This window comes from Rhyacophila brunnea, unplaced genomic scaffold (genome assembly GCF_057557595.1).
Source record: "Rhyacophila brunnea isolate RB1 unplaced genomic scaffold, BYU_Rbru_1.0 scaffold_15, whole genome shotgun sequence".
Taxonomy (NCBI): Eukaryota; Metazoa; Arthropoda; class Insecta; order Trichoptera; family Rhyacophilidae; genus Rhyacophila; species Rhyacophila brunnea.
Window position 1 is genome coordinate 17,795,353 of NW_028232806.1, and position 24,310 is coordinate 17,819,662.

Sequence of the window (24,310 nt, forward strand, 5' to 3'; positions counted from 1 at the left end):
AAATCAATTATGTATTAAATTATACATATTAATTATAAACTAAGTTTAGTAACTACATACTATACAGAACATCATTTAACACAACCACTCGTTCAGTGTTATTTGTTTTTTCTGAATATTAGAAGATTGTGTCATCTCGTAATTTATGGAATGTGTTGACGGTTGCATTATTTTCCTCTGCCCATTAATTAATGGTAACGTGTCAGTCCCAGCCAGAGCATTTTCTGATTTGACTGTATGAGCTGCCGTCGGTTGAAAATGATTGCCTTCATCCTAAGAATCCAAGCCTCTTGATATATTTATGAGCTCGTCTTCAGTCGGAAGTGGCGCATACTCCTGAAAACTTTCTGCTATCCATTTATATAAAACAATTCGCGTTAGCTCTGAGTTTTCAGTCGCCCTCTGAATCAATTCTAATGGAACTAAGTCTTCCGGTTCCCAGTTTTCATCATCTTGATTCATGGAGACCCACAGCTTTTCCCACGATTAAATCATTGCTCGTCCCGGTAGGTTATTCCATGCCTCCGCTACGTTAAATACGACAGCGGACAGTTGATATAGGCACACGACGGATTACTGAATTTTACATACGATACCGGCAAATTATAGAGTTTGATTTTGTGATTTTAACTAGTAAAATAACGGCAGATTATAGTAGTTGTCGGATAATCAAGCGGCGGATTACCGAGAGAGTACTGTACTTATATAGGTATGTAATTCACAACATCTATAGAACAAACCTCTGAAAGTTTGGTGTTTTTTTGTCGCATTTGTACGTGAAGTAATAATTATATAGAAACGTTCAGTGGGTTTCATTTCACACACAACTGGTTGGTTAACTAATGATATATTATGTAATTAATTAATATAAGCTGCACTTAAACAAATAAAAACTTCCAAATTCTTTTGAGGTTGAACAGAATTTGGAAGAGAAAAATCATAACTAGACATATTATTACTAAAAGACGTTTAGTACAATCGCTAGTCTTCTTCCTCGTTTTGAAGAGCACCTCCGGTCTTTTAAGAATGGTAAAACAGATTCTCAGTTTGCTAAACATTTGATATCAAACTCGCATAGCATCAGTAACAATGAAACGCCACAATGTTTGCATATATGTAATAAAGGTTTAAAATTAAATTTACTTGAACAGTTAGAAATTAATCGCGAATTATCCAAAAGTAATGACATAATTAATGAAAATTTGGTAATGTATTCGTCGCCACTATTAAATATAATCTAAACACACGATTAAGACAATTATACTAATAATATTTTAATAATAATCGGTTTTCAAAGTATTAATAATATTACAATTAATAATAATGTAAAAATTCATAATATTGCTGGAACGAATAAGAAAATGTATTCTGTCTCTATCTATACACGTATAGTATTTAAGCAAAGGCAAACGGCCTATCTGAATAGTCTTGATAATGGTGTTACAACCGAAATAGCTATCGACAAACCTTTTTAAAAAAACCTGTAGAATTTAATATTAATTATATTTTCATTTCTTGTAAAATGGAATTCTACCAAGTAAATGCTAACTCAATTAATACCTTTATGGTGTGTAGAAAACATGGACATTGAAGGTATGAGATAAAGCTTCTGGAATCTTTTAAAATGAGGTGGGAAGGGAAGATGCTCCAAATTCTAACGAAGGCCAACTACACAAACAACACTATCTTGAAGTAGCTGCACGTCCAATGCCAGGTCCAGACTATGTGTAATGTAACGCGAATTGTATGGACAGCACACAATCTCGACGCGAATCCTGTTGTTCGAGTTCTCGAGCACTGCGGGTGCCTTTGTGTTTGTGTCAAAAACCGACAGCCGATGGATCAGCGCGAACGTCGCTACGAGCATTACATGTAAGGATCGTAGCTACGTATGGACGATAAATTCGCGTTACATTACACGTGTCTGGGCGCGGCCTAAGATAGACTATTGATATTATACATTAGACACATATTTGGTTTCTTAGACACATCTGTAGTCACCGGAAAAATCAAATGATCGAGAGAACATTGGAAGAATCCTGACTTCTATGAGCTTCTCTCCACCACTAGTATTGAGAATATTATTATGGAAAATTAGTCATCAGTGGAAACGAAATTTTGAATTAATTAATTGATGGAAATGCTTTTATATTGTTGTCATTCAGGCAGAAATCACTATCAGTAAAGAAATGATTGACTAATTAATTCTTTGAAAGTTTAAATCAAGCTTTTAACACAATTACCCCGAAATCGGCTTGCCACCATTTTTTTCAAGGCTTTTCAAGACCATCCCCCCCATTTTTTGACACTCCACACTTTGAGTCTAACAATAAACACATAGACTACAGTTATAACTAAGAGAGCTCACCAAATAGTCTCACAAGAAGTTATCGATAACGCATGGCCTAAAGGCCAGCCCATGAGAAGGCCGTTCAACAGCCAAATCATTTGGGTCACGATCCACAGTTTTCAGGTCCTGACGAAGAATAAGTAATATTCCATTTACCTTAATAATTTGTATTTTTTTGTGCGCCTGACCTCTTTCCAATCAATCATTCACTATTGTAACTACTGTGCAACTCTACCTCCTAAGTTGGGTAAATGATATTTTCAATTTAATCATCTTGGAATGTTTTACTACATATTTAACTAATCGCGAGTCAAATACTACAAGGTTCTAAGTAGACGTAAGTTACTGTCACAAGTTTGTGTACTCAAGTCTCGGATGCAACTATCTATACTCAGTACGTGTGGCCCAATAAACTTGTTCGAACGCATGCGATGAGATCATCGCGAGTCGGTAGACTTTCAATACTACCGACATTAACTGCGCACGAGCGAGATAGCATAATACACGTATGTCGAGTCTATGCACTCGAATGACATAATGTTATGAAGTATGTACAATAGGTAGGTCATAAATTTTGTGTAATTGGCAGCACATTCCTTCAGGAATATGGTGACGGCGCAGGCTTGTTATGTTTAAAACATGTTTATAATTTTAAAAAAATCATTGTATATTCATTTTATGTTAAGAATATTATAACCTAACATAAAAACTCATTAATTTAAAATGTGTTTAAAATTTTATAATAAATGGGACATTTCGAAAAGCTGATCGGCTCAGCGTATTTTTAGCGATTCTATTAAAGCCGATATGTCAAATACTAGTAAGTATTTTTTCTTCATCATCCTTGAGAAAACAATAAGCTGCCTCATCGTTACTCATGTTTCGCCATGGACAAACACTTAGAACTGTGTAGTTCTCCACTCGCGTTATGTGTATTTTTTCTTATCTTTACCTATAGTTTGACTGTTTTGTCTATAGGTTCAATTGTTTGAATTGACTATTACTTAGTAGGTTTACTGAATCTGTGTTATATTTCATGTAAATAATTGGTTTTAAGTGTTGACAATCTAGTGTATGTATGTATTGTAATTTCAATAAATAAGAAAGGTTAAAATACACAGTCTTTTATTTCTTACCCATACAATTTACAGAAGAATATACATAGTAATGCTAATAGCGCCTGTATATGTGAATGGATTTACTGGCACCATTAGTGTGTAAATTAAACTATCGTGATAATAACTGTGACACACTGGATAATAACACACAAAAGTGCTGATTGTCTCACCAGTCTCATTCTTCAAGTGTTAGCGAATGCGTTTGTTGTCATTGTGTGGTGCTATATGGTAAATGTCAAAATGCTCTGCGTGGTGTAGTTTGTATATTTTCCGTCAGGTTCGCCACTATATTTCTAATGCGCATGTGCAGATATCGTGCATGTTGCAACTATCGCGTGAAGATTCATAAGCCACTGAACTTTTTTGATCCATGCGTGCAGTCTTACACCTTCACGTGTTTACACTTGCATTCTCTTGTTATAATACGTACTGCCAGCAGTTAATCCATGCACGTGTAAACTGGCTATAATGTTTTTACAACTAGCAACGAATTGTCAGCCATTTGCCCAACCAATAAAATCCGTAAACACACATTGAAAAAGGCAAGATGTGACCAGGATTTGAATGCAGTTTTATTGGGGTTTATTATGGTAATAATAAATTCATTTATAAATGAAACAAGTGGAAATATAATATTAAAAAATCATATATTTCTTAAGAAAATGATTTATAAGATAATGGATTTTTAGTACTGCATAAATGAATATCCAAATACAGTTTTATTGTGACATTGTACTTTTCAAGTTATCATTTAAATGACAATAGATAATAAAATAGACAATGTTCCTTTCACTAGGCAATTTAAAGACATTTGATAACCATTAATATTGAATAAGACCCAAAATAAATATAAACTTTATATTATGTGATGGATACCAAAATAAATATACCTGTAAATAGAGAATTGATAGTTAAAAGCCAAACCAATTATTATGCAAAATGTAACAAAAAAAGTACAATTTACAAAACGCACTAAAGCGATAGATGTTATCTTGAAATAGCATACGCAGAATGATGTTCTGTTTATCTCCTGTCTGTCTTTCCAACTCCTCTCTTTCCTGAGAACAAATGCTTGGGCATCTTGGTTCCGATGAACCTGTCGGCTTCTCCCTTGAGACCCTTCTTTTTGACTTTCTTGCTGATGGCCTTCTGGCTGATGCGGTGCAGTCTGGATTTCATCTGCAACAAAAAAAAATCAAACATGAGATCTGTGAATAGTTTTTTTCCGAAATAGTTTCGTACATTGAATATAAAGATATTATTTTTTTGTTCACATTCAAATTCAGATGATTGTGCATCGTTCAGCTTTGTGACAAAATTTGAAAAATAAGGTCCATTTTTTATGGTGATCTATCACATAATGTACTAGCATTTCATGAATATTTTTAGTGTATTAAATTGATTATAATGTTTAGTGTGTTGTAATTAATGTTTTGCTTCCGTTGCCAATCAATCAAGTCCAGTAAAATAATTATTGATTAAAATGAAACACAATATGGGTTTGTGAGATGTTTTGTGGATGCTATCGCTATTACCTCAAAAGTCAACCATGTCCTCATTTCAAAGATAATACAGATATTTTTTGGCAGGAAGTTAAAACGCTAAAAAGAGATACATAATTTGAACGGTACTCACCACAACATCCTTGACTCCCTGTTCGTCTCTGGGCACGTTGCTTATGCTGCGGCCCCGACTGAGCGAACGTCTGTCTCCGGGTTTTTCGCTGGCTGCGCTGAGGGACATGGCTCTCGCTCTCTTGGCAGCGGGGCCTCTCGATATCGAACGTGATCTGGTGGCCGCATAGTGGGTCTGGGCCGGTTCTGACATGTCCACACCTGAATGAAAAATATTATGTTAGAGCATTACTGTCACACAATCAACCATTTCAACTGGAGTTTTAATACCGTATTTAGTATTTTCAATTACGGGATAAAGAAATCGAGCAGAATCTCAGCTTGCACGTCCAATTTCCAGTATATATTATTAACTTTTCTTATAAAGCTTTGTACACATGCCATAAGGAAATACTACAATTATAATCTCACCGAGTTGCTCCATTTCTCCGACAAGTTTAGAGACGGACCTCTCCTTGGCCTTCGCCATGGTGTTACGCGGCATAACAGGCTTCGTGGACTGCTTCACCAGGCGAGAATCTGCTTTCATTATTGTGCGTTTGTTTCTAGAAAAGAGTAACAATACATTGTTGAATATTAAAAGAAATCAAATACAAAATAGCTAATATCCACCCATACAATTGGATTAAGTAATGAATCGGGGTTCAAAATAAATATAAACTTCTTTCCTTGTAGTCCGATGTGTGCTTGGAGATTCAGTGTACGGACGCTACAGTTTTATGAATTGGCTAACGACCAATCGTCATAAAACAAAAATCTAATTAGATGATGTCTATAATATGATCCGTCTTTGAGAATATTATTATAATTTATCAGTTATTTAAAAAAAACAGCTGTTTATTGAAATAAACAACGCTATGATAAACTTTCTCATACCTGATCTGTACAGCCAATTCCTTGATCTCCTTCATTGTCTGATCCAATTCCATCTTAGGAACAGCGTACATTCCGGCGTCTTCTCGCAACTCCTCGTCTCTTTCCAACTCGGCCAGTTTCTGAAGAGAACAAAAAACAATATTGAATTACATAGTTACTTGATAAGATTCAAATCAGCTTACTATCAAACATAATGCCCAGAACCCTTACAGTTGGTATTTCCAAAAAAACTCTGCCATGCATCCAATATTGAAAAAATAATACTTGCGAGGCTCTAGTAAACGATAAAACATTGCATTTACCAATATTGAAGTCCAGTTGGTTATGCCTGCCCCAATCAAATTTTTTTTTTTGACCGTGTCTGATCCTAATAAGATATTTAATCTAAAAACAGATTTTCGTTTTTACGAGAAATGGATGTTAGCCACTTGCTCAACCTATTAGGTCCATACACAAATTGAAAAACAATGTGTACTAGCCAGACCCAGTATATGAACCTGGGATCCACGACATTATAGGCCGACGCTTGAGCCGCGCGGCCACCGTGGGTTATTATCTATATCACGTTGGAGTTGACGACATCATCCAAGATAATCACAATTAAATCGAAATACATTGGCGGTCAATATTACTTATTGACCCTGTCAATCGAATAAAACACATCCTTTAATATCATGCTGATCAGATGCTTTCTGATTCATGTATTTGTATCTGACACATAGAAATATCAGGATGTTGGATTGGGTTACGTTCGATAAATAGTTCTCATAGCCATTTTCTGTTTTATTCTCACCTCGAATATCTCAGGATCAATGTAATCTGCGACGTTGTGTCCTTCCCAGAACTCAGGAATAATGTCATGTCTTTCATCTTCAGCTATCTCCGCATAATTCTTTTTCAAGTCTGAAAATAACAAACACAATGTTAGTAAAATTAATACCAATGGCATCATTTCATTAACCCTATGGACCGCACTACTATAGCCTTGATGCATGATAAAGTTATAAGACATAATCTCATGCCACGCTCAACAGCTATATAGTATGAAGTGTATATTTACCAAGAACATAGTCCTGTCCTTCTTCCAATTCAATCTCTCTCTCAAGCTTCCTCTTCTTGGCTGCGGCCAATCGTTTCTTGGTGATGGCTCCGGCAGGAATGCACGGCAGTCGGACTTTGCTGTCGCGGGCTGCCGGAGTGGCTACATGTAAGCGATTCAGGATGCCATCAACCTATGTAAGAAAAATAAATAAGTGCCAGTACAGCTAAAAAGTCGACATAAAAGTTGAATGGATTTCCTTTTCGACAATAATGATTTTTAGCAAATAAAGTGATGTTTTCGTTGATGTGATGATCACAATGGCAGGTAGATATATGCATGTCAAGTAAAATCACTGCCACTTGAATGTACACATTCGATTCGGTTGAATGCGATCATCGCACCAGTCGTGAAGGTGGGCTGTGAAGATCCAAAAAAAATAATACACACTTTTTCAGTTATACATACTTATGTGTTTGTACAAAATAGTTTGTACGATAATACAAAATGACAAACGGTTTTTCAAATTCAATTAAACCCTGCCTAATCAATCCATAATAGATACAAAATATTCATAGATAGAAGAATATTTTTTATCGAATATCTATTATGGTTTATTTTAGCCAGGGTTTAATCAGATTTTAAAAACTAACCAATACTGTTTGCAATTAATATCTTTAGTTCAATGAAAACAAAAGCATGACTGACAAAGTTTAGTGTGCACTATTTATGTTGAATCTCCACAGCCTACCTCCCACCGTTTACCACTGAAAATCACAGCATTAGAGTTGACTTTAGTTAGCTTTCAAATTTTTATGACATAAATACCTTTTTCGTTCTCATTTTGGTATCAACACGGAAACCTAAAAGCCTCTCGCAGGCTTCAATCTTCACTTCTTGGACTCCTTCCCCAGTCATGGTGGACATCTGAAGGAGAGGAATTTCTATTTCTTTTACTTCGCCACTGGAAAATAAACACAAAATTAAAATAAGTCACAATTTTCTCGAAAACTCGTGTAATAAAAAAAAATATACTCAAGATTTAATATCTATGCGGCACACGTATTGTATATTTTGGGAAAATCTAATTTGACAGAATAGAATCAATTAAAAATTGAAGGCAAAATGATGACAATACCTCCTCAACTACCCTATTCGGACATGCAATATTTTTACAGCGTAACTGCAACTAACTTACATTTGGTAAAAACTGGGCATGCAAAATCAGTGTATGTACCAACGTATTGAACAAGCATCATTTGAAAGTCAATTTGGTCTGATTAGATAGGACCATGGCCCCCACATCCTGAAGCTGGCCCCCAGGCTAGAATGTTTGGCTGGCGGGCGGGGAAATTGAATATTACATGAAATGGGCAAAATTTTGCCTAAATCATGAAAAATGCAAGCCCGTTGCCTTATTCATGAATTAGACAAAATATCTGGTGAGTGCGTGAATTCGGCAGTAATTTTTCTGCCTACTTCATGTCTTGGAAAAATTAGATAGTAGCGCTACGGTGGTATTTTTTGCAACTAAACTAAATGTATCAAATGCTCATGGATTGGTCAAAATGTACATTTATATTATCTATGGTCAAAATAGATGATCGCGCTCCGTGGTGTTTTTTGCAACTAAACAAATGTGTCAAATGTCATTGATTATAATATAAAAATATACCAATCAATAACTACAATGACGTTCATATCCATTTACTATGCGCAAAAAAATTCTAGAACTATAATATGATAACGGAAGAATTTTATTGAAAAGTATTTTCGCGATTTGATTCGTGCTTGGGTATCAATTGTGCAATGGTCGATTGAATGTTTGTGATAGTTTGTTGACACTTGATAGCTAACCTCAAAATGGACATTCAGTTGAATAATTTAATTCAGAATTACAAAACCTAACCTAATGTGACACCCCCCCCCCCCCGTATGGTCCCCATTTGGGGATGTCTTTGTGTATCTGGAGACGCCCGAATCGGTATCAAAGCCAACAAATAATAAAGCGCTGATTACGAAAATTAAATAATAATAACAGAGCCGAGCCGGCAATGCCTTAGAGTAGATTATAATATGTTGAATGGCAACAATGCCATAATATAACCGTTGACGATTTGCAACGTCGCCTTCTTTCGCCAACGGCTCTCGTTGAAAAAAATCACAAGATGGCGCGGAGATCGCGACAAGCAGCAAAATCGCGAACGCGTACATTTCGCCCTCCGTAGAATAAAATTATAAAAAAATGTAACCATATAGTATAATAAACGTAAATAAACCTCGCCGTTTCTGATAACAATTCCGGTGTGTCAATTATCCACCTTCATCCCAAATACAGACGATAAAAAAGAAAACAAAACACAAAGTGACAGTAGAATAATCTCTTACCAAAATGGAGGGAAGTGATAAGTGGCCCCAATCAACGTGGGACTACGCTTCTTGATTTTGATCGTCTGGAATCAAGAAGCAGGTGGAATTTCTTTCACCCGGACACACCCTGAGATCCAAACACCGGAATAGGAAACGGCGAGGAAAAAACATCCAGAGGCTTGCCTCTGGTGGCGCTCAACAAAGTATAATAAAAAGCAGTAGAAAGAGGATGCTGCCAAAGCCAAGCCAGTGAAGAAAAGAGCAGAAACACCCGGATTGCGAAGTCATGGCTCCCGATGTACTCCCGACCAACTGCATCCGCCAGCGAACTTGGCCCACGGACGAGTGTATCGGGCAAGACCCTGACTCCAACGAGGGAAAACGGCATCAAATGCCCTGCATCATCAGCCGCTTGAGCCCTCTTCGTCAACAGCAGCGTGTCTGTGAGCCTTGCAATCAGCCCTGGCCCAGATGCACCAGGATGAAGAGAGCTACAAAGCGGCCTTCTTCAGCTGAGCAAAGCAGCCTCCATCAGCGGATAGCAGCCAAGCAGCATCCTCAGCCATTAGCATCATAGATTAGTTAGTTTTAAGTATTTTGTGTTTGGAAGCGATGTATAATAAGTTATTTCAGTGCTCGAAGTGAAAAATTTTACAACCCGGAGCGGTTGTATGAGGCAGAATGGCGTTCCGGTCCATTTCGGGCCCTGATATATTTTTAAAATTATTTTTATAAACTTTAAAGCCATTTAAGTATTAAATTAAGTTTTCTGCATATTATATTAGTATAATATCAGTGTAGTGCGTGTAATTCGATAGCTGCGGCAGGGCAAGCGAGCAAAAAAGCGGGTCGAGTAATGCGCCGGTATGCATTTTCGTGAGGGATCGACTGATTTTCGGACGGTCGCTGTTGGGAAGGCTGGGTGCGACGTCCTCTCTCAGCATCCGCCCGTACGGTAGACATGGGGAGCCGCGAACCACTACGCCCACAAAGCGGCGTAGTGCTGCATCCGAAACTCTCCGGTTGCCGACGGTCCGAGGGTGTTGAGAGGGCTGGGCGCGACGCCCTCCTCTCTCAGCAGCTTTACGGTAGGCCCGGGAACCGCGAACCACTATGCTACAGTGCTGCATCCGAGTCTCTCCGGCCGCCGACGTACCGGGAGGGCTTCGATCCTTCAACGTCTAGAGACGCAACCACCCCTTACCAAGCCGCTGCACTGTCCAGTTACACGCGCTATCGTAATCAGCCTTTAGTTGGCCTGGCCCCCATTCGGGCCTTTCCGGAGAGGTGCGCTTGTGACACCCCCCCCCCCCCCCCCGTATGGTCCCCATTTGGGGATGTCTTTGTGTATCTGGAGACGCCCGAATCGGTATCAAAGCCAACAAATAATAAAGCGCTGATTACGAAAATTAAATAATAATAACAGAGCCGAGCCGGCAATGCCTTAGAGTAGATTATAATATGTTGAATGGCAACAATGCCATAATATAACCGTTGACGATTTGCAACGTCGCCTTCTTTCGCCAACGGCTCTCGTTGAAAAAAATCACAAGATGGCGCGGAGATCGCGACAAGCAGCAAAATCGCGAACGCGTACATTTCGCCCTCCGTAGAATAAAATTATAAAAAAATGTAACCATATAGTATAATAAACGTAAATAAACCTCGCCGTTTCTGATAACAATTCCGGTGTGTCAATTATCCACCTTCATCCCAAATACAGACGATAAAAAAGAAAACAAAACACAAAGTGACAGTAGAATAATCTCTTACCAAAATGGAGGGAAGTGATACTAACCTAACCTAATAATAATAATATTATATTATGTCCAATTATAACTAATAAAACCATCCGTATTAAATTTACTTTTTCTTCTGTCATGTTGACAGTTCAAGAATTCCATACCGTGGCGAATTCATGTACTCAGCAGAAAAATTACCTAATTCATGAATAAGGCAACAGGCTTGAGTATTACATGAATTAGCCAAAATTTTGCCCATTTCATGTAATAGTCAATTTCGCACATTCGGTGTAACATATGCGGTAAAATTAATGTGTATTTTTAGTGATTTTTTTGTATGTACATCCATTTGAATTATGGAGTTGTCGAGTATCGGTACACAGTTAAAAATCATATCGTACAACCAAATATTTAAAATTGTTAATATCATTGATATTATCGCCGCAGGAAACTTTTTTTACTATTAGAGCAAATTCGTGATCTGTGTTATCTAACTTATGTGGTCAACTCGCCACGCCAGGCCCCCAGGCTAGAGCCCTGTCAGCCCCCCCCCTTTGTGGGGGCCATGGATAGGACACATGTGCAACGTTCCCTCTAATTTTTCTGTTGTGTGTGCGGGACATCAACGCATGTGAGCGATAAATTTACACCCCCCTCCCCACAAACACACACATACAATTTTTCATTTAAGTATTTATTAATTTCAGTGTAATAATAACACTAAAAATGATAATTTTTGAAGTAAATAAAAAAATAGGAAATAAGGAAAAAAAGTATGTGTTGATAAAATATGCAATTATAAAAATGTGTTTCGTTTCACCCTGACGAATAGGGTGATGCAACTTTTTAAGTACGTTTATACAGTATGTAGAGGACCCGGCACATAGGTGGTCATTGATAAACACTAAAATAAGTATTGTCTAATAGTATACTTTGGCACGCGATAGAACAGGACAAATACAGTGATCCCATCCCGCTCAATGTAAAATTTCACTTGCGTGCTCGCGTTAGCCGCACTTGACCTTCGCCTTCCGAGAAATGAGTCAAAGACTTGTGCATGTAATGATTTCGTGCATTCAAGCAAAACTAAAATCTGGCAAAGGAAACTTTCTTTTACAATATTTTTGTGTGAGGACTGTGCGGGGGATGAAAACATGTGTGCGGATACATTTTGGTAGGTGTGTGCGCGCACACACGTACACCTTACAAGGAACATTGCACACGTGGCTTAATCGGTAAAGCTTTTTTCTAGTAGGTATATGTATATCTTAAGTGTTTTCAAATTATGTATGTTCAATAAAAGAGTGTTACATTCTCAAATCTTGTGAATTAAAAAAAACTGTTTATCGAATGGATAGTATGTAAGTACTTACTTTTCTCCTGACGTGCCCTTGCCCATGATCCTCTCCTCAAATTCCTTGATGGCATCTCTTTTGTGTTGAGGAAGATCTTCAACTCGAATTACATCAACTTTGTTGATGACAACAACGAGCGGTTTGTTGCTGAACAATGGTCTGATACTGTCAAACAGGGATATCTACAACAAACAAAAAAAAAATATTATTATAATATTGGCATATCAAAGTTAAAACTCATGAAGTACATTAAAAATTGGACATGGTTTGCGTTTGCTTGTTTTGCTTGAATTGCGTTTGTTATAGCAGTATAATGCAATTATTATATTAGAAATTGGTGACTTGGTCTGTTGACAAAATTCATTTAACGGTGTGTGTATTATGGGACAAAATGATAAGATTATGGATATTAAATTACCTGTTCCTCGATGCTATGTCCACACTGTTCACTGGCATCCATAAAATAAAGAGCGCACGCCCGGAGATGAGCTAACGCAGTCACAGCCTGCATTTCAATTACATTTCTGTCCTCCAAAGGATGGTCAAGGATTCCCGGGGTGTCTAGTACCTAAAAAATAACAAGTGTACATATATTAACAAAATGTTAATTTATTACATTAAAGAAGCAACCAAACTGCTTCAAAACTGTTTGAGGTATTATGCATCATTAATAAAGTCCTCTATTGATTGCAATCTTGTGTTAAAAGTGGAAATACAAAATTTCGAATACCGCATACCATGTGAAATAAATATTCAATACCCTGGAAGTAGGATATTATTGACATACATACAAACATTCGTAAATGACTTTTCGTATCATAAAATGATCTATTATCATCATAATGTAAAATATTTTAAACTATATTTCGAGTGTCCTGGAATGTTGCTAAATGCCATTTCACGGGGTGTATACATCGGAACTATGGAATCCTGGCACGAGGACTCGCCCCACGGTGTCCGTATGTTCTAACCAAGGAGCACACATAGAAGAAAAAGAGAAGAATAATATTTTAGCGCATTATTCTTACCTGCCACCTCAAATATTTATAGTCAGTGTGACCAACATAAAGACTTTTAGTTGTGAACGCATATGGTTGGACTTCAACGTCTGCTCTGGTAATCTGAAAAATAAAACATCATTAAAATATACATACATACATGGAGGTTAGCCAATTGCTCAACCAAATAGGTCCATACTCTAGGTCCAAAAACACACATTGAAAAAACAACACGTGGATTTTTCAGACCCACGACATTATAAGTTGACACGTTATCGCATGGTTATAGTGAGTATCAAATAAAATATAGCTTATTAACAGTTTCAGTTCATGTATTTTTAAACTGCAATTTTTATATTATTTAATGCCAATTACCTATTAAATATACTTATATAAAAAGCCTGCTGACTTACTTTGTTGATAAAGCTGGACTTGCCAACATTTGGGAAACCACAGATGATGATGCTACGGGTGTAAGGGTCTATAGACGGAAGCCTGGATAAATGTTGACGGACCTGTTGACAAAACATTAAATGTAAATAACGCAAAAAAATAGTAATTCCATAATGTTGATTTGGATCTAAAACATCTTTATTTACACTCCCCTGGCTCTTCTGCATTGGTAGAGTTGCTCAGGAGCCATGAAGTAAGGAAGATATTTGATGCAAAATAGAATAACTCATTAGTCCAGCAATCATTATGAATTGCTTCTAAAATTTTACTTTGATTTACTGCGTCCAATATAGTTGAATAAATAACTTTACTAATCCTATTGTAATAATTTGAGACACTTCTCGGTGAAATTTCTTTAACAAGATAAAAGATGGCACTGACCTGTTCCAAATATGTAAGATTGGCAGCCTGTCGTTTCATGATGGTGGCCATTCGACCAAGCGCGGCTCGCTTCAGTTGTTTGCAGCGATATAAGCTGTCTCCATACTTTAAAAGGCGTACATAGTCCTTGGCAACACTGAAAACAATATGCAAATATGACCAAACATCCTTATATTTGCATGGGTGAAAAAACAGACCATTAAGCGAAGGTGTATAAGGTAAAGACTCATGGACTGACGTTTAAATTAACTGCGTTTAAATTAACTGCGTTTAAATTAACAAGTCGATTGCGGGTGCAAATGACGCATGCCGAACGAAATATAATTTGTCATATAAATCCAGCATGCGTCCATTTAATGTTCTGTTTATTGTTCTATTAGTAACAATAATAATATATTCATTGATGTTTTCTTTTTCAAGTAAATGGGTAACGTTTTTAGTCATCTTTACATGATTTAAGAATTAATACCCCCGTCGCCATCACGAAAGAAATTGACGTGTTCCCAACTCGACATTCTCTCTCCGAATGCCAGCGAGTCCAAAATTTCGTCACGCCTATAGTTGAAAATTATTTGCCGTTTCACTGATATATCGTCTTAACAGAAATCAAGTAAATGTGGTATTGAATGTATCATATTGATTACCTATTATCTATGCAAAGAAGAATAACTAGTATTAACAATTTCTTATTATGTATATAATTCAAACTATTTATTCAATTTGAAGTTTTTGTACGCATACGTCAATTGACGTTGCATTGCTATACATACTTCATTTCAAATAGTATTGTCCGAATGCTAGAGGGTTTGTGTGCATTTTTCCAAATAAACTATTGATCAATCAACCATTAAACTATAAGTGTTAATAATTTATAATTATTTAATTTATACAGAGTGCAGCTTTTACACTTTTACAATTTAGAAATATTTTGAAAAATCACGAAGTCAGAATTTTAATAAAGGCAGCACCATTTACCAGCAGTTAACATGTTATTTTGCTTTATTAACAATTATGCATATGGTTTATAATTAGTTCTACATAATGTCAACATCTTTGCATTTGGCCTTTAGGTGATTGAAACATTAATTTTCTTACTTATCAATGAGATGTCTGGCAGTGTTGAGCTGACCCAAACCTAATTTGTAATGGTCCTTATCATAAAGCACATTCATGAGATCAGCGTAGAAGGGATGCACATCGTCCAGTTTGGGGAACTCCTGGATTATCCGAGACAGGCGGTCGTGGAAATTCTGCTGCGTAAACTTCACCTTGCGCATGTAGAAGCCGCGGATGCGCGATATCTTGTAATGTTTGTGGACCACTGTAGGTGTTTTGCGCTGGGTCTTCGATAGCATAACATCGATAAACTCCTGGAAAAATTACATCGAAATTTCAACATCAGAGAGAATCAACTACTAGAGTCCAATTTCTATAAGCTGGCTTAGACGTCATCGCGGTTCTTTATGAACTAGTGGAACTAAATTCCCTCCGCTTCAGCATCTTAACACTGCATTATGTCCGCCCCCGCCAACTCCTTCGTCAATGCGACGCGACGACATGTACACCAGCTTATAGAAATCGGAGACTACATGTTATTGCCTTCATACAATAGTCACCATTACTTAATAACAATTTTGTTAAAATGGAGTTCCGGTTGGGGTGTTTGTACACTGTATGTAAACATGTCCGTTTATTATTATTGTGGCAGTTAATTAATAATTTATTGTGAAATAATAATGTTTTTAATGTATTAATTGATATGAAAGTATGCTGGTATAAAAGTTGGAAGCGATAACCTCTAAATATGTATCCAGTAACAGATTGCGACATGTCGAATAACAATGTTTTAATCATCAAATATATTGTATGTAATGAATAATCCTATTGACAACCCATTCGGCAAGGCCATAGATAAAAAACGATTATTTCGCTCATATTGGGAAATTTATATTTACAAATGGAAAATAAAAACGAGGTATTAACTACTGTCAGTGAGATTAGAGGTTATATTTTGACAGACCTCACAAAAGCTATAAACATCGATTAATTTTGCTCACCTTCGCAGTCGGTACGACCGCAATTTTTTTGAAATTATATAAACTCATATTTCTTAATATATTATAACTTGTTAAGTTAAATAAATTTGTTTCTCCTATAGAGAAACTGCGCTACGAGCGCGACAGCACGACACGTGCTTGAAAAGAATAAAATATTTGAAAATTGTTGCTAGAATAAAATAATATAAAATTGTCGATGGATAAAGTTCATGTGTGCCCATTGTAATATTACTGCTTCAATTGAATATTCGACATATTATTATCATAAAATACTACGTAAAAAATTGGTTGAAGCAATTTGTACTATTATTTTATATAATTTTTGCCGAAATACCATAATGAAAGGAGTTTTATCTACCAATAAAACTCTTATTATTCGCTATTGACTCTGAAGTCCTTGAGGTGTTCATCGTATTTTTGCCTTGTGTTCTTCTGTGCTGGCCCCTTTTCACCCCCTTTTCTTCTCGATTATTTATTTCTCTGGTTGCTCATCTTGTTTTACCGGCTGGCAGGACTGACGCTTCTATCGTAGCGTGCTTTGTCTCTGGTTCTTCAATTAGTTGATTATATTCCTTTGTTCAGAAGTGAAAAAATTTTGTCAACGTTTAAGTGCAGTTAAATTGTGAAATTTGTGCAATAACATGGAGCGTAATGAAGCCAGCAACGTCGCGGAGGGACTAGCGATGGAGACCAACTCGAATGAGTCGGAATTGCTGTTGGATGATCCAGTGGGTGAACTGAGGGCAACAGTAATGTCACTGGATAACAAGGTATCACAGATTTTTTCAATCTTGACCCAACATGGTCTGCCTGCAGTGGTGCCTACTCCGCAGAGGCCGACGGTAAACATCGACTCTCCGATAAGTTTTTACGGCCACCCGCAAGGCCTGAAACAGCGGAAAAACCCAACAGGATTCCGTTGCCTGTATTTAGTGTCGTAGTTCAGGAGCCTGCTTTTCCGACGCCAGACAAAGCTCAAACTCAAGGCTCCAACTGTTTGACACAGATAATTGGGCGGGGGTTCGCTACGCTGAAACCCAAAAACAATATTTGGCGGCCCCATCTTTCGTTGAGTTGGGACTCAACGATGAGTTACGCCCCTACGATCGTTCATCGCAAACGATACATCTAATGGAGCGTACGATCGCCGGCCTCCAAAATGCGATGCTCGCTCAAAAGGAGTGTATTCGGGACGCGTTACAGCAAGTGGTCGACTCTGTCAGCGACCACACCATCGGTACGGCTCTCTTTGAGATGGTCGTAAAGGAGTTCGGGCCCTCTTCATCACTCAACAAAGTGTCTGAGGCAGGGCTCGAAATGGACCGGAGCGCACCGGAGCGCCGTTCCGGTTCGTGGAATCTGTAAAGTTATCGCTCCGTCTCGTGGTTAAAATATTTTGACCGTCTGAGCTAGATATGCCATATAACAAAAAATCTAGCACACATGCTTGTAAAATACCCATAAAATTTGATAACCATGTTAACATCCTCAGATAAATAGCGCTCCGGTTCGTAAGCTTTTCCATTTCGAGCGCTGGTCTGAGGACGTCACCCGAATACTTTGTTGAAAACGGGCAGAGTTGGTTCAGACGAGGCGGAAGAAAATCCTCTCCGATATAAAAGACACCTTCACCCGAGAGGCTCTTAACAAGATCCCACCTAGCGCCAAACATATCTTCAATAAAGATAAACTGGTGGTGTTCCTAGGAAGAGGTGGGGGTCGTGAGAAGGTCTTCGATCAGACCACCAAAGTGGTTGACCAGGGCAGGGAGAGTCAACCAAGCGCTTCGTCAGGTGGACACAAGGACATCTTTCGGAGGCAGGGCTACACGAGGAGGATACCATTCCAGGTTAGGGGTGGCTTGCCGAGAGGCCCACGCCCATCCAACCGAGGTTTTCCCAGAGATAACCGAGGTGGTGCGAGGGGCACTTACCCTAGACGCAGGTGACGGGGTCTCCCTCACCACGTTCAAAGGAGGACGCCTCCAGCATTTCCAGGAAATCTGGCAGGCCAAGAGTGCACCACCACCATTATTAAAAATAATAACGGGAACCCGTATTCCGTTTATAAAGAAACCCCCTCTAATAATGCCTTCCGTACAATTCCAGAAGGATTTCCAAACGCGACAATCGCCGGAAATCACTTCACAAATCACGGAACTGAAGAAATTGGGAGTATTGGAATTTGCAGAACCATCTCCGAGCTTCCTCTCAACCCTGTTCCTAGTAAGGAAGCAAGACGGCAGTCAACGACCCGTCTTCAACCTAAAACGCCTGAACGGTTTGCTACAACCATGGCCGTTCAAACTGTTCCAACATTTCAAGGTCCCAATATTCCTGTAAAGGGAAGACTGGTTAGTAAAAATAGAGCTAAGCCAAGCGTACCTACATGTACCTATAGCTATACAACATCGCCGATTTCTTCGGCTAGTTTACCAAGGAGAACTCCTTCAATTCACGTGCCTTCCGTTCGGGCTGTCGGCAGCACCAAGACTGTTTGCCTCATTAACAAACTGGATAGCCGAACACCTCCGGGGAAAGGGTATGAGAATCGTCACTTACTTAGACGACTTTCTGGTGGCAAATCCGTCCAGAGAGATTCTTCTGTCGCAACTGACTTATATGATAGATTTCATGCAGGCACTAGGCTGGATAATCAACAAAAAAAATCTTGTCTGATTCCAAGCCAACAGCGGGAGTTCTTGGGTATCACGTGGGATACTCACAACAATCGGAAATATCTATCAACAGAGAAGTGTGTCATCGGTTGGTCGGCCGCAAGTGGACACATTGACGCCAGTAGATGTGTTCATAGCAAAAGTTGGGAAATGCCAAACTGCCAGCAAGTCCCATCTGCTGGCCTCCCCGCGGTGACCTCCGGGCAATGCAGCGTACGCTGTAGCTAATAGCAGGGGGCGAAGGGCGAGTGACCGGTGCCATAAAACTGGCCTTCTGACTAAGGGAAGGAAATCCCCAACAGAAAAACCTGGTGGAGCCGACCCCCGGCCTCGGGAGCGCTGGGCTAATCACCTTGCCTCCTTAAACGAGACAGATTAACAAAACACCTACACAGCAGCCTCGGACGACAACCGGCTCTGTAAAACGACGACCTTGCATGGAAATGGACAATGAAACAGGTAGAGTAATCTTCTCTAACAACTCGAGTATGCGCATTGGGACATATAATGTTCGCACCCTGCGTACCCCCGGAAAGGACCTGCACGCCACACGCATCGTGCACACCTACGGTGTGGACATCCTAGGGCTGAGCGAAGTGCGCTGGAAAGGAGCCGGGAGAAAGTTGATTGAGGGTTACTCTATTGTCTACTCAGGTCAGGAGCAATACCATCGCTAGGAAGTGGCAGTATTGATGTCAAAGAGAGCGGCCCGTTGCCTCGTAAAATGGGAACCGATCTCGGAGAGACTGATACGTGCCTCCTTCAAGACGCCTGGTAGCTCCTTGAACGTCTTTCAGTGCTACGCCCCCACTGAGAATGCCGACGCGCAGACAAAGGATGCTTTTTACGACTCTCTCCACGCGGCAGTCTCCGCCATCCCCCGAAGAGACCTCGTGATTGTAATGGGGGATTATAATGCGAGAGTAGGAGCAGACCCAGTGCTTGGCCCCACGGTGATGGGACGACACGGCCTAGGTGACCCCAACGATAATGGTGAGCGGCTCGTAGAATTCGTCACTCTGAACGAGCTTGCAATCGGAGGCACTGTTTTTCCCAACAAAGACATTCACAAATATACGTGGACGTCTCCTGATGGACGCACGAGGACGCAGATTGACCACTTATTGTATAGCTTGAAGCACCAAAAGGAACTTCTCGACGTGCGTACTTACAGAGGCGCCGATATCCATAGCGAACATGAGTTACTTATTGGAAATATCCGAGTAAAACTCAGTCGCCAGGCAAGGCCTCCAAAGCGCGAACGAATTGACGTTTAAAAACTCCGACGCCGAAGAATTCGGATCGACTTCGAAACTGCTGTACGAGATAGTGTAGATCGTATCAACGAGCGGCACTCTGAATCTGAATCCGACCTCATTGAGGCGGATTGGAGCCTCATAAAGAGTGCGATTGTGTCGTCGGCTCATACCGTCCTTGGTACCAGAAAAAGTGAGCAGCCAAAGTGGGTGTCCGACGAAACGTGGATTGAAATTGGTGAACGAGCCAGGCTGAAAGCCCTGAGAGACGAGGAGACAGACCCCGACCAAACCGAGGACCGCCGGACTGACTACCAGACCCAAGACAGGGTAGTCAAACGATCCATGCGGTTGGACAAGCGCAATTTTATGAACTGGCAAATTGATTCGGCAGAGGAGGCAGCAAGCAGAAATGACACCAGGAAACTCTTCCGAATCACCCGTGAAGTCTGCGGCAGGCAACCAAAGACTCCCGAAGCCATTTGTGGTCCCAGGGGAGCAATAGAGTCTGACGCAGAATGCGTCAAGAAGATTTGGAAGAATCATTTCTGCGGAGTGCTGAACCGCCCACCCCCTTTGGATCCCTTTGACATATCTGCGGAAGCTTTACTTTTGGATATTCCCCGAGCGACCGACATTTTCGATTGCCCGCCCACGCACACCGAGATAAAATCGGCTGTAAAAAGGCTCAAGAACGGAAAGGCACCGGGGGGAGACGGGATTCATCCTGAATTCCTCAAGTACAGCTTGAGCGCAATCGTGCACCCTATGTTTCATCTGATGACAAAGGTGTGTGAAGAAGAGCGCTGCCCAAGGGACTCGGTGAATGGTGAAATCATCACACTTATTAAAAAAGGTGACCCTCTAAGCTGCAACAATTACCGAGGCATTACTCTACTCAGTGTTCCGGGAAAGATTTTGGCAAACTTCATTTTGATGAGAATAAGGGACCCAATAATGCACGTCCTCGGGAAAAACCAAGCCGGGTTTCTACCTGGTCGAGCGTGTGCAGACAAAACCCACAACCTTCGATGTCTTCTCCAGCAGAGCCATGAGCTGAACAGTCCGATGGCTTGCTGCGTTGTGGATTATGAGAATGCTTTCGACAGTCCGCACCGCCCCTCCCTCTGGATGATACTGGGAGCATACGGAATCCATCCCAAGATCATTGCCATAATCAAAAGCCTGCATGAGAATAGCGAATGCTGTGTCAGAATTGGAGACACTGTCACGGAATGGTTCGGGGTCACGACTGGAGTCAGACAGGGTTGTGTCCTTGCACCGTTTCTCTTTATCATTCTCTTTGACTTCATACTACGGAAGTCAATACCACCCGACCGAGGCATACCTGTTACCTCAACGGTGAAGCTATGCGACCTGGAATACGCCGATGATGCTGTCCTATTCGACAACTCAATCGAGGGCATTCAAGAGACAATCGACAGGGTTGCATAACAACTCCTCTCGCGTTGGTTTGAATATCAACGCGAAGAAAACCAACGTCTTGTGCAATAGTGCCTGTCCTGATCCAGATTTCCCTCTGATTAGCGATGGCCAAAGCATCGAGAGCGTCGACAGCTTCAAGTACCTGGGGGTACACATCACGGGAGATGGCATTTTGCAGAAAGAACTCGCTATCCGAATGGGAATGGCTGAAGCAACATTCAACTCGATGCGAAATGTCTGGGACTCACGATTGTACTCGGTCAAAACCAAATGCCGCCTATTCGATGCTTGCATTCTGACGGTGCTGCTTTAAGGTAGCGAATCATGGCACCTTACGAAGGCTCAGAGCAACCGTATACTGAGCTTCGAAAACAGATGTTTGCGACGAATACTGGGTGTGCGGTGGTATGACTTTAGGAGCAACGAGGAGATAAGAGAACGTACCAAGCAGCCTTCCATCACGCTGGAAGTGAATAGGCGACGTTGGACCTGGCTCGGCCACGTGCTGCGGATGCCAGAAGAGAACTTTAACCTGGCTTGCCTGTTTTTCAAGCCAACCGGATTCCGGCGTCCTGGAAGGCCACTAAATACAATCTACAGAGTGTATACGGCGGAGCTACGGGATGCTGGTTTGACCTAGAACGAAGCAAGAAGACTGGCGAGCGGCAGGGATTCTTGGAGGCGCCGCGTGGTGTCCATATGCTCCAGTTAAGGGGCGGATATGGGCAAAGAAGAAGAAGAGAAGTGCACATCACTTCGTCACCACCTGCAATTGCAGATTCAAAAAGGCAGTTGGTCCCTCAGGCAGGTCCAACGACTCCTCCGGCGACTCAACTTTGCAACCTTCGTCACTCCACAGGGGAGGTTGCATTGCCGACGTCTACAACGTACGAGCGCTCAATTATCAAGGAGCCACCCTCACAAATCAACATCGATTCCACCACAAGCTCGAGAGGACATCATGTGGTGGATTCGAGCGGTGGGCTCCTCAGGAAATATTCACAGGGCAACCTACAATCACTTCCTCACCACAGACGCAGCCGATTCAGGCTGGGGAGCGCAGTTAGACGAGTGCCACCTATCAGGTACATGGACAAAATGCCAATCCACGTGGCACTCCAACCGAAAAGAGCTGTATGCAGTACTCTCAGCCATACAACTCCGGGAGCAAACGCTCAGGGGATCAGAATTACTCCTACAAACCGACAACAAAACAGTGGTGGCCTACATCAACAACGAAGGGGGCACAAAGTTTGCAACCCTACTAAGTCTTTGCTGACAGATTCTGAAAATCGCCAACCAGGCCAGTATATCATTGACTGCACAATACCTACCAGGAAAATACAACTGCGTGGAAAAGAAAAGGGGGTAAAAAGGGGCCAGCACAGAAGAACACAAGGCAAAAAATACGATCAATATCTCAAGGGACTTCAGAGTCAACAAGAATAATAAGAGTTTTAATGGTAGGTAAAACTCCTTTCATTATTCATGTTGACTTTGAAGTCCTTGAGATAAGGTTTGCTCTTCCTTCTTCGCGTGAGGTGTTATTCTACTAATTTAATTTCCATTTTCTTGTCGTTGGTCATTCCTCCATTTTTATTTACTGGTCATACTCGCGCGTCCCTTTTTTATGTAGGGAGTTTGGGACTCATTTGTCTTCATTATGATATGGCTCAAGGAACCAGGTAGAAATTACCTGGACTTCAAAGTCAACATGAATAATAAGAGTTTTATTGGTAGGTAAAACTCCTTTCATTATTCGAATTTGACTTTGAAATCCTTGAGATATCTGTTTGTTATCACCTGGTGTTGGGTATGCCAAATTCCTGCATGTGACAATGATTCATTGACGAGGTATAGACCATCGTGACGTTCAATGTATAGGGTTGAATAGAGAAGTTAATTGGTTCTTTTCCCCTTCTGGTGGTGGTATGTCCATCGTTCTCTGGTAGTTGTAAAATATCGACTCACTACGCCAGTTACCTCTCTTTAAGATATCATCTATTGGGTATATTTACAGTTTAAGGAAGCCACCACTGAGTGGACACTGCCTGGTGGCTCTTGTACCCCTGCTTCCAACAGTACTGACCTTATCCAATTCCTCTAACTCTAATTCCCTATAACTGTCCTGGTGGCTGGTTTTGGTGGTCCTCTTGAAGATATAAATAATTCCGAAATATCCCCACCTTCCTATCTCCTTGGTTTTGACATGCAGATGAGTTTCCGTAACCAGAATACTGGGTCGATGTTCTGACACGTGGAAGCGCTTAGCTTCTATCCCGATTGATGATGCTTATCGGTTTCTGTCTTTGCGCCAAACGCTATGTTGCTTTCCTAAGATGATCTAGGTACCATTCGTCCTGGATCTCAAACCGGTGATTTGACGGGTTTGGTTTTATGTAACGAAATTGCCTTTAACATTATTGTGTTATACTACCACCTCGATGCTGATATCTCCAATGATCATCGGTTTACAAAATGAGGCTATGGCTGACTTATGCACCAGGATGGTGTTGTACGACAAACCATTCGTGTTGTGTAAGTAGCCTAGGTATCTG

The 24,310-nt window shown here is 40.3% G+C and overlaps 1 protein-coding gene across 1 annotated transcript; it reads right to left on the reverse strand.

Moving 5' to 3' along the window:
* Positions 1-4,096: 4,096 nt before the first annotated feature.
* On the reverse strand, positions 4,097-16,519 carry Non1 (nucleolar GTP-binding protein 1). The gene is made up of 14 exons (XM_085943093.1): positions 16,374-16,519; positions 15,412-15,686; positions 14,317-14,452; positions 13,896-13,997; positions 13,513-13,605; positions 12,903-13,052; positions 12,503-12,666; positions 7,846-7,981; positions 7,039-7,210; positions 6,772-6,881; positions 5,979-6,097; positions 5,514-5,647; positions 5,104-5,303; positions 4,097-4,647 (listed from the first exon to the last, which is right to left on the reverse strand). The coding sequence occupies exons 1-14, from the start codon at positions 16,419-16,421 to the stop codon at positions 4,492-4,494; spliced, it is 1,995 nt and encodes a 664-aa protein (XP_085799219.1). The 5' UTR covers positions 16,422-16,519; the 3' UTR covers positions 4,097-4,491.
* Between the last annotated feature and the right edge of the window lie 7,791 nt (positions 16,520-24,310).

Excerpts from the sequence above, each read along its gene's own strand:
- Non1 (XM_085943093.1), bottom strand. The coding sequence starts at position 16,421 with ATGAGTTTATATAATTTCAAAAAAATTGCGGTCGTACCGACTGCGAAG. Across the intron at positions 15,687-16,373 it reads CGGTCGTACCGACTGCGAAG|GAGTTTATCGATGTTATGCT; the intron begins GTGAGCAAAATT and ends TAATTTTTCCAG. Across the intron at positions 13,053-13,512 it reads ATAAATATTTGAGGTGGCAG|GTACTAGACACCCCGGGAAT; the intron begins GTAAGAATAATG and ends GTTATTTTTTAG.